The sequence below is a fragment of the Mixophyes fleayi genome, chromosome 6 (assembly GCF_038048845.1).
Source record: "Mixophyes fleayi isolate aMixFle1 chromosome 6, aMixFle1.hap1, whole genome shotgun sequence".
Lineage (NCBI taxonomy): Eukaryota > Metazoa > Chordata > Amphibia > Anura > Limnodynastidae > Mixophyes > Mixophyes fleayi.
Window position 1 is genome coordinate 170,985,461 of NC_134407.1, and position 11,265 is coordinate 170,996,725.

The 11,265-nt window shown below is 39.6% G+C and overlaps 1 protein-coding gene across 2 annotated transcripts; it reads right to left on the reverse strand.

Moving 5' to 3' along the window:
* Positions 1 to 551: 551 nt before the first annotated feature.
* LOC142160487 (sperm acrosome-associated protein 5-like) lies at positions 552 to 6,478 on the reverse strand. 2 transcript variants are annotated; one of them, XM_075215369.1, is made up of 4 exons: positions 5,167 to 6,478; positions 4,511 to 4,657; positions 2,392 to 2,467; positions 552 to 784 (listed from the first exon to the last, which is right to left on the reverse strand). In XM_075215369.1, the coding sequence occupies exons 1-4, from the start codon at positions 5,285 to 5,287 to the stop codon at positions 724 to 726; spliced, it is 405 nt and encodes a 134-aa protein (XP_075071470.1). In that variant the 5' UTR covers positions 5,288 to 6,478; the 3' UTR covers positions 552 to 723. The 2 variants fall into 2 exon arrangements, with proteins under 2 accessions (XP_075071470.1, XP_075071469.1); XM_075215368.1 differs by lacking the exon at positions 552 to 784 and adding an exon at positions 1,201 to 1,548.
* Between the last annotated feature and the right edge of the window lie 4,787 nt (positions 6,479 to 11,265).

An 11,265-nucleotide genomic window follows, 5' to 3' on the forward strand; every position in this document is an offset into this window, starting at 1 on the left:
TGCGAAATTGTATAGGATTCATTATAATAATGACCTTAAAATAAAAGCTATCGATTGAAATATACGAGTATTAAATATCCATATCCATGATAGTGAAATGATACCCATATGCATGGAAGACAATGTTACATAGGCAATTATTAAAAGATAAACATAAACTTCAAATTTTTAAACATCCTTCTTAAGTTTAGTGTAATTATTGAAAACTTTAATTATTTTAAGGTTAAATTGGACACACCCAGTTTTCCCTGTAGCTCTTAAAACTGACATTCATGGCTTTGAAATTGGAGTTATTTTTTTTCTGAATATAATTTTCTTAAAAAAATCTTAAAACACTGCGTTTGTCCCGGTGTACGCACATGTGCAATCATGGGTAAGTAGGAGAGCAGTCATTGTTTTGGAATGTAGGATACACTGTGCCTGAAATAGGGCAATTAATACATTATTTTCTGATTACACAGAAGTCTTCTGACAACCAAAAAAAAGTAAGACAATAAAATGACAACAGTTTTGTTATGTTCTTGTCATGCTTTAATAGTTTAATTTGCAGATTAAAATAAAAAAAAACTCAGACAATTCAAAAAGATCTTGTTGCATAAAGTTTAATTGATTGGGTGAACCGTGGAGGCAATCAAAAGATCAAAGCAGGTATGTGATACAGCGACAAGTAATATATTTTTATTTAGTAAAATCACTTTGTCAGTTTTCATTCAGTGGCTTCAGCTAACATCCACGTAAATATGGTGTAAGATCTTTATCCTTACAATTGAGTTGCCAAACTCCCCTTTGGGAAAAAGAAGGAAAAAATGAGATTAGATTTGACAATAATCCAGATAGTTTAGTCCTGACTATATTTTACTATGTTTTCCCTAATATGTTTCTTTACTGTTGTTGAGTGGGAGTACATTACCAAGATTTGCATTGAAGCGGTGTAGAAATAGTCCTGATACAGACCCCTGTAATTCCTCTATGGTTCTAATGGACATTTTAACAAATACTTTCATTTGTTATATGTGATGAAACGAGAGGTTCCTTATCACCCAGACAAACTGTACCTCGTTCCTCACACTAATAGGGGATGAGTTATGCCTGGTCCCTTCATCTCAGACTTTATTATGGTAGAAATATATGTTGCAGTTAATGCTTCTGTCAAAAGGGACAAATGTGTTTTATATGTGTTTTATATATATTTACATTCCAAAATGTGCCTGCATTATGTACCATGATGTCTATATTGAATTACTCTGCAAAGTACATTGATATTGTGTAGTTTATCGCAATGTGCAGGAATATGCTGTGTGTGCCCCTGTATATACCCAATGTTATAATATTTAGTGGAATGGCCGCTGCATTCACATACAGTTAAATAGCACTGTCAGAGGGTCTGCTGCCTCACAGAAAGAAGAAAATGTTCCAGGTGAAGCGCTCCGCACATAGTGCATGGCACTCATGGGTGGAGCATATCAGGCATGAAGTACACACCCCCTACCTCCCAGCTGTTTGTGCATGCTAACAGGCAGCTGTATAACCTCCGGCCTGCAGGGTGCGCTGTGGGAGAGAAAGCACACAAGGGGGAAATGACATATGATCAGCTCCCCTCTAATGACAGATCAGCATCAGGTAAGTGGGGATGGAGGGAGGATATTAAATACTTAGTGGGAAGTTGATGTTGGAGGGATTAGGCATAATGATTGGAAGTTAATTATGAGAGTGAGGGGGTTAATGATCTTAATGGGGTACTTTTGATGAGGCTGAGGGAGGTAAGGATTAAGGAGGTTAGTGAATATAAAAGGAATTTTTTAATGATGTTATGGTTAATTATGGGGATGAGGGAGTTAATAATTAGAAAGGGGTTAATGATGTTGAAGGGGCTCTTATGATAAGGCTAAATGATTTAATGATTATAAATGGGGATGTCATTACATATGAAGTGGACGATGTATGATTAATTTTCAATGTTGGGGATTAATAAATGATGGGGAGGTTAATAATGAGAACTGAAACCAAATACATGTTTCACTGTTTAATGCTCTCAATTGTGTCTTTTTGTGTCATGATCTGCACTGGGCTTGCAGGGCCTGCAGTCCAAAACTGTTTTTATTAAAGGCAGGGCTGTGGAGCTTATTGATGCTGCGCAACCAATATTAATATACAGTACATTTGGGAACCAAGTTCAGCAGACAACTGCACCCAAGCACATTGATTGTTCTGGCAAACTCCAGAATGACCACATTACCTGTACAAGCTTGCTGTAAACATTGTTTTAAGTTGGTAAGAACAATATGTAAGAACAATACATGAGGTGAGGGGTTTATATTCACATAACAAGCACTCTACTAGGGGAAATATTGTTTTCAATACTTTGTAAAATATATGCATTACAAAACATACCAAGCGCTCGGTCCTTGTTGGCTCAAGATTTTCGAAGCACATTGTATGTCATCTATTAGGTTTAAGTTCTCTAAGTCTAAGGAAAAGAGAAAAATATAAACACTCCTCTATGTGTTCCTGTATTTGTATACTCTTATTTCTAGAATTGACTCTTTAGATTATTGAGGCATTATTTGTAATGGGATATAATACTTTGGATGCCTTAATTTAAATAGCAAACTTTTTTTTTAAAAAAAAAACCAACAAGTTTATATTAACTATTCAAAGGGGTGTTCACACGTGTCTGTAACCGACTAAAGGCATATTATACAAAAGATGCTAATAAGAAAAAAACTGCAGTACCACTTCTTAACACCAGGTTTCACATATGCCGTACCATACTTATATTGAATATTATATGTATGCTATGTATATATGTAAAATGTGACATGGCATTTGACAAAAACTGAGGGAAGGATGGCACCAATGAAAATAATCTCGTGTTTATAATAGTCCTCTCTCTACTATATATTTGTTTCTAGAATATCCCCTCTAAAATCCTGCACTTCTCCTGTTTTTTTTTATAATTCTATTCATGACCTTTAAACAGTTAGGGCTAGATTTACTAAGCTGCGGGTTTGAAAAAGTGGGGCTGTTGCCTATAGCAACCAATCAGATTCTAGCTTTCATTTATTTAGTACCTTCTACAAAATGACAGCTAGAATCTGATTGGTTGCTATAGGCAACATCTCCACTTTTTCAAACCCGCAGTTTATTAAATATACCCCTTAGTCTCCCTTCACAAGTGTGACTTTGACAATGTAGGTTTCATCCACCCAATTGGGCTAGAAAGCAGCACTTTGTGACCCATTAAGTCCACCAATGGACAGTTGTACTGTTTCCCATACAACCCAACTTATATTGGTTGTCATGTTTCTTGTGCCATTTAGAAAAAGAAAGCATACATCAGATTGGTTGGTATGGGTTACAGCACATTTGTGTACATTGCACTATATTACTAAAGGGGTTGTCCAATTTTGGATTATCCCCAATCATCTTCCACCCCGGTAGCAAAGAATGGAAGTCAATCACTCGTTAGATTGACTCATTTTCTCTGCAGTAACACTACAGCTGACAGCAGGATTTAATAATACATCCAGTCCTCTTTAAAAAAGCTAAATGGACCTCTATTGAAGGTTGCCAAATAGCTTGAGCCCTCCAATACTGTAAACTATATCGTGATCTAGCTTCCTGGCTTCAGCTAACAGGGTTCCTAGGGACCCTACTATTTGCTTCCCGGGTGTGGTATGAATTAAAGGCTCTGAAAATGCCAACAGTGTTAAGAGCTGCAAATTAATCCTGAAACAAATAATAGTGATAGTATGACAATATGGACTTACCATATAGCAGGCACTTATTGTGTCCGACAGCTCTAATGCTGTACAGATGTAAAATGCAGCTGTCAGAAATATCTACATAAAGAAATCACATCATTTTTAATAAACACAGTGCAAATGGCACTTTTAAAGCAGCAATGGGCGGCCCCACCGTCTGTATAATGTAATCCTGGCAGCGGGTTCGCTCATTACCACTTTAACAGCGCCATTTGCACTGTGTCTGTTAGAAATGACGTAATTTCTTTACGTAGATATTTCTGACATTCGCATTTCACATCTGCACATCATTAGAGCTGCTGGACAGAATTAGTGCCTGCTATATGGGAAGTCCATATTGTCATTCTGTCTCCATTATTGTTTACAGGGTTAATTTATAGTTGTAAACTCTGTCGGCTTTGTCACTGCTGATGACACCATAGCCACTGTGCTTCCCAAGGATATTATATTAAGAAGAGTTGTCCAAGAGTTGATTGGACTGACTCTTTAAACTATTTAAAAAGTTTATTAGTGTGAATACACATTAATTAATTTGTTCTATCTGTTTGTACAATGCTGAAGAATATGTTATACATAAAGGATAATAAAAATAATGATAACAACAACAATAATAATAATAAATTTCATTATGTGCTACTCCAGATTTTACTAAGCTAAAGTGGCATTGGTATAACGCATACTTCAGTTAGGGGTGTGGCTGGCAGATCAGCCTGAATGGCATTGAGAATGTTGGGATGTATACTTACATGAACATGGTATATTGCAAAGGTTCTGGCTTTTATATCTACTGCCTTGACACCACTGCAGATCATTGATTTGGAAAATTCCGTGATACTGATGACTTTTTCTATGATAGAGTTTAAACCCACTGGCATGATGAGCTATGCACATCACTGCAGAGAAATAAGAAACAAATGCAATGATTTTTAGACTAAGGGGTTTATTTACTATTAATGCTCTTTACACTGCAAAAGGTAACATTATTGCAGCATAACGTTGTGATACATAATGTTGTATTGCAACTATTTACTATACTGGGGCTGCACTGGAAGCCCCGGCAAAGACCAGCCTAATGTCCGAAATATTTTTACTATTCACCAGAAACCTAACGCTGACGGCGAATGCTACAAGTGCAATGTGTTTGCGTGGCTAAATTCTGCGTATGCGCATGTGAAGCAGACCCACTGTGGGAACATGCAAAGCCTTTCCATCTTTTTGACTCATCTCATCTTTGCAAATAGACCCCTAAATGAGTTATCAATGATAAATGTGAGAAAATAGGAGATGTTACATAATGCTGGGACATTACAGAAATAACAAAATGCAAAGAGATGCAGAAAAAAATAAGTAGATAAAAAAATGTTGAAAGACAATGAAATAAAAATGTATATAATATACTTACACAATGACACCTTCTCATCTTCGATGGCAGCATTTTTGAGTGCTCTGTAGAGAAAGCATTTATCTATTGCCCAGCTGCTAACAACCAGAGTTGTTAGTACAAGAACAATAATGATCTTCATCTTGATGTATTTTGTGGATAACGTCTTGCACTGTTCCTATTTATAGTAGGAACATGTGTGAACACAGTAGACTCTGCGTGTACCAGCTCCAAACACAACAATGGATGTAAACCCTTCAGGCAAATATGAACAGGGTATTGTTAGAATGTTTTGATTAAAACTTTTTTTGTTTTTCCACAAATCACCAAGGGAGCAGTATACAATTTAAGTTAAGATTGCACTATAGCCTATAGGTCATTTATGAAGTGAAGCATATGTGCAATTTAAAAGTCCTTGGTTTTGCACTAGTACACCTGGATGGTCTGCCCAACACACATCAAGGTGTCTCCACAAACTAAAAATGTGCTTAGAACTGTGTAAGTCATGCTGTGAGTTTGGACTTGAGGCAATAAGGCACAAGGACATTTGCGTTCCATCTTCTCTTTCTGCATACTGAACTGTCCTCATTTTGCGGTGTTAGTTTATTGTAATTTGTGTCCATATGCTAACACACGCTATTATATTCTATGCATATTTTAGGCTATATGTTATATGTTAGACAGATTGTTCTTAAATGTAGCCAGATGGAATAGTTACTCCAGGATAACACAGAACAAGAGGTCTGAACTAAACAATGAGCGTAAACAAGCTCCATATCATCCACTTTATCATCTGGCCAACAAGGTCGTTGCTGGCACTGACTCCTAGCACCCTCTCCCCAAGGAACCAGGACCCCAGGCAGCAAGGGGGAGGACACCCCAGGATTAGTCCTATCATCTTACCACCTATCACAAGCTAGCTACCACCCTAATATGCCCCCCATTATCTCCATCACTGTGGGAATAATAAGGGATGTATAATATGTGCCTTTGGGCTGTAAAGAGAGATCTTGTTTTTGTGGTGACTAGGAACTGTGGTTTCTTCATGTGAATACGCTGTGCTTGTAAGGAATTATCCTGCCTTGTATCTGTATATCGACTTGCTTGTTCTGCCACCTGCTGAATAAACTACGGTTTGGTTGCAATTTATCCAGGTGATTTTCAAAGAACCAACCAGGACGCACAGTCCTCATAGATGGGCAGACAGTGAGAAAAATCTCCAGAGGCACTTTGTACAATAGCGTCATATCAAAGCCCGCTAAAACATATACGCCTTAAATTAATCATAGAACTGATCACATCATGACTATATTTATTACATATGGCAATTGTGTGTCTGCATGTGTGTGAAACATTTAATTACATTGTTCGAAATGCACCTGGAAATGCTTTTCTCCACTAAAGAGGCATGAAGGCACTACATAAGTCCCAATGATCTGTATATAGCTACCTCCCCCTGCGCACAGCAAAAACTGCCTCTAAACATGTGCCGTCTCCACCACTTTATTTTATTTCAATAATCTTGCTGCACAAAAACGATCTCTGCAATAGTGTGCCTTTCCATTCAATGCTTCATCTGCTCCACTATGCATTCCATCTTGTTCCATAACTCTATAAAATGCATATGGTTAATGTCTTTCCTTTCATGCACCTTAATTAACCTTTGTATATATTATAAGTGTAACCTTATGTAAAACCAAATTTTCTGTGTTAATGAATGGTTGAGGAATATCCAGACCTCATATTTCTCCAACCACCCGCCTCATGACAGTATTAATTTTCCGTAATAACCTGGTCAAAATGGACGCCTCTATGGGAAACCTCCAAGAAAGCCAAGAAACTATATTAGACCAACATAATATTACCGTTGGCCATCGTGCATGTATAGCATGCAAATCTCCCCTAATGTTCATAATAAAGGCCAAGGATTTAGTCTTACCAACAATATTTCAGCCAAGGTGTAAAACTAGAATGACAGAAGGTTGTGACTTTGATACTTTTTCCTCAAGTAATGGTAAGAGGGATGGCCAACATAAACCCCTTCACCCAATCCACTTGATATCAACGGGGCAGGGAAAATTTGACCAGTCACTTGCAAGCTGATGTTTGCAGGCCCAATAAATAAATGAATAGCCCATTATCCATATTTGTAACTTCTGACCTGTAAACCGGAGACAGATAAAATTGATCATCTTAAGGGGATATGTATTTCTTTAAACTAAATAAAAGGAGGAAAGGGGGAGGACTTAAAATACACAATTTTCCACTGAATAAAACCTGGAACCATGTGTACCATTGTCATAACAGGACACTTAAAATTACCATGTTGACGATAAAACTAGCACCAAACATACCCCACCTATAGGAGTTGTTTTAATTGTGGAATTATGGGTGCGGGGTCTAGCCTCTATAGGTTTATCACGATAATAATTGAAGGGAAGGTCTCCAACCTATTAACATTTATCAGTTTAAGCATTGAGGGTGGGGGGCCAGCGAACAGGGAGAATGGAAAATAGAGACTAACCAATATGATTTATCACAATGCAAATGGGGTGAGGGGAAGGTGAACTGTTCCAACCAATTAAGGTTTATTACGATGTAACTGGTGAGAAGAGGGGGAGAGGGGGGGATTCCAACCTGTAAAAGTCTACTTCAGCAAACAGGTGGAAAACATAGACCAGCCAATATGGTTTATCCTAGGCAAAAGGATGATGGGAGGGTGAGGGGTTCCAACCAGTTAAGGTTTATAACTGTGTAGCTGGTGAAGGGGGGTTCCACCCTGCAAAGGTTTACTTAATCTAACTAAGAGAGTGGAAAATAGGGACCAACCACATGTGGTTTAAACACAACACCAATTAGGGTGAGGTGGTCCAACAAATTATGGTTTACTTAATTGAAAACAAGTTACCAACCTAAACAGGTTTAACACTAGGAAACTGGGAGGGGGGTAGGGACAGTAATCCAAATGAAGGTAAAAAAAACCATAAAACCCCAGAGGCTCACCACTAATCAGGTCTGTATCCGAGGGAAACATGGGAAAAATCCCTCCACATCCTCACTAAAATGACATTTGCCCTGAATTGCCGGTGGAGAGAAGGTGAGAAGAGAGGGAGAGAGAGGGAGAGATAAGGGGGGAGAGGGAGAGGTTAAAAAACGAGAAAGAAGAGGATGAAATTTATTAGTGTGTATATTTTATAGGCATCTGACTTCCAGCAACCCAAGGATTGAATCTGGGACAGAGGCACCTCCTACGGCTGCAACAGTAGCTGCCCCAATGCGAAAGGAGTGGGTCCAATAGAATTTTGGATTTAAGCCAATGTTTTGCACCGCCGTTTTAAGAGCATTAAACTGAAATTTTGAAAGGAGATCCATCATTGTGCACCAACCATGCGTCTCCTTCTCTGGGAACGAACTGCAGCCAATTTAACACACAGAGCAACAGGACATATGGTTACATCTTTGTGAGCGGGCAAGGTTATCCATAGCCCTTTATTATATTGGCCAGTCTTTGAGTGCAATATCTTACATGAAACATGTGTATTGGACACTAATGTGTATTTTGCAAGCAAAGCTGAACCTATGGAAACCCTGAAATTAGCCACCAGCTCACTAATCCTAAAAGCTCTGTGGAACGCAATAGAAAAAGCTGTACTGAACAATATGGTCTCATAAGCGTTTGAATTTATAGACGCCAGAGCCCCTATCAACTGCTTAAGTAAGGGAACAGTAATGGGTCGCCTAATAACAACACCAGTGGGACAAAGCTTAGCCCAGTGCTTCATGGCCTTTGAAATTGCAAAGCCTTTTGTGGGATCGGATTTATTATGCAAGCAAGCCATAAAAGATATGCCCGCTAAAATTTAAGCCATAGCCATCTTATTTACCCCATTCCTATATTTATTCCACATAAAATTTAGTATCTCATCTGCCTGACCTGAGGTACTTGTGGCCTTGGATCTTAAGAACGCCTCCCATTGACTCCAGGCCGCTTGATAAGCCCATCTTGTAGACTGTGCAAGGGACAACTCTGCCAACTCGATCATTCCGATGTGACCCACTGCCAAGGACAAGGACAAGTAATACCATTTAATTGAGCTGAAGGATCGAGTTCCCTAAAGCGGCCCCATTGAAAACGCAAAAGTGTTATGCTCAAGAGTGTTCTCTCAGTCTTAATTTACACAGGCCTAGCAAGGCGCAAAGTCTAAAAGCCTCCTGGTCTTCTCCAAGAACCACCATAAGGTGGGATGGGTTTAGCTGCTAGGAGAATGCAAGTCGCAGCCCTTGATTTGGTCCCTAGACGTGAGAGGGATAGGAGAATTGGCAACAAAGCAAATAAACAGAGGCAGTACCTTAGGAGGTGCTGGAGTGGAGAGATGATCGATACAGCTGACACTCTGCAGAGAGGAAATCCAGAAGGGGTGATCAGAAAAGTAGCCGGGTCCTCTACACTATTCAGATTGCCGACTTCACACAGGGATGGAGCAAGATAATAGTCAGAAGGGTAGCCAGGTTCAATACACAGGTCAGATGACTGAAAAGCAGAAGCAAGATCCGAGGAGAGTAAACAGCAGGCAAGCCGGATCTGGTACACAGGTAGAATCACAAGGACAAACAGAACTCGCTGGAGTCAGTAGGTAAGTAACCTGTTGCTCTGACACAGGTTTAGGGTCAAAGCCTTTCTTTTATACAGGAAGGGATTTCAAACTCCCCGCCATGGGATCATGTGATCATCCCTGCCGAGGAGTCATGTGACCAGCCCCGCCGCGAATCTGGAAGTGCCGTGCGTCTGTCAGAACAGGACACAGGAACACAGAGAAGGTTAGAATCCTCACAGTACCCCCTCCCCCTTAGGGGTGGACCCTTGACACTCTAAAAGGTTTGTCAGGAAAATTTTCTGTGGAAACGTTTGAGGAGATGAGGAGCATGGAGATCTCGATCCGAAACCGAGGAGTGTTCCTCAGGGTCGTAGCCCTTCCAATCAACTAAGAATTGATGGGTTCCTCTGGAGATACGAGAATTTATAATCTCATTAACCTCTAATTCCTGATTTGCACAGAAAAAGCAGGGGGATCTCTGTTGCAGAGAGAAAATTTATTAATGACCACCGGTTTGAGAAGGGAAACATGGAAGACGTTAGGAATCTTCAAAGTAGGGGAAGTTCCAGTCTGAAGGCTACAAGATTTATGATTTCCAAGATTTTGAATGGACCAATAAACCAGCGTCAAAACTTTATGGAAGGAAACTGGATCTGGAGATTCTGTGTAGACAGCCAAACCTTATCTCCAGGACTGAGTAAGGGAGTAGGACGTCTTCTCTTATCAAAGAATCTTTTACTGGAGAGAGAGGCTTGAGTTAATTTCTGTTTGGCAAGAGACAAACGGCAGGAGAAATCTTGAAATAGAGAATCAACTGCCGGGACTCCAGAGGGAGAAAGATCTGTAAATGGTGGAAGTTTTGGGTGAAATCCATGAAGAGTATAGAAGGGAGAAACAGAAGTGGACTCATGAGATAAATTCTTATGGGTAAATTCTGCCCAGGGTAATAAGTCTACCCAGGTGTTATGAGAAGATGAAATGTAACATTTTAGAAATTTCTCCAGTTCCTGATTGGCCCTTTCAATGAGGCTGTTGGTCTGGGGATGATAGGCGGAGGAGAATTTTAACTTGATTGCACAAAGATGACAAAAGGTCCTCCAGAATTTAGGCATGACCTGGGTACCACGATCGGATACAATTTCATCCGGGCATCCATGTAGATGGAAGATCTCTTTTTTGAAGAGTTGAGCCAAGAAAGAAACAGAGGGTAAGTCTTTCAAAGGTATAAAGCGGGCTGCTCTCGAGAGACGGTCAGTAGCTACCCAGCCCACAGAGTACCCTTTGGATAGCGGAAGATCCGTGATAAAATCCATTGATAGAGGTCTCCAGAGATGATCCAGAACAGGTGAAGGGTGTAGATACCCATATGGGTGCTGTCTGGGAATTATGCATTGCACACAGATAGTACAGGAGGAGACGTACTGTTGAACATCAGAGGATAAGGATGGCCACCAATAACTTTGGGTGATTATTTCTTTGGTCTTTTTGATTCCGGCAGGATCAGAAAATTGGGAAGCGTGAGAAG

Coding starts and splice junctions, on each gene's coding strand:
- LOC142160487 (XM_075215368.1), bottom strand. CDS start 5,287: ATGAAGATCATTATTGTTCTTGTACTAACAACTCTGGTTGTTAGCAGC. Junction 2,468..4,510: donor TTGCAATATACCATGTTCAT/GTAAGTATACAT, acceptor TCTTTTCCTTAG/ACTTAGAGAACTTAAACCTA. Junction 1,549..2,391: donor CAACAAGGACCGAGCGCTTG/GTATGTTTTGTA, acceptor TCTCTCCCACAG/CGCACCCTGCAGGCCGGAGG.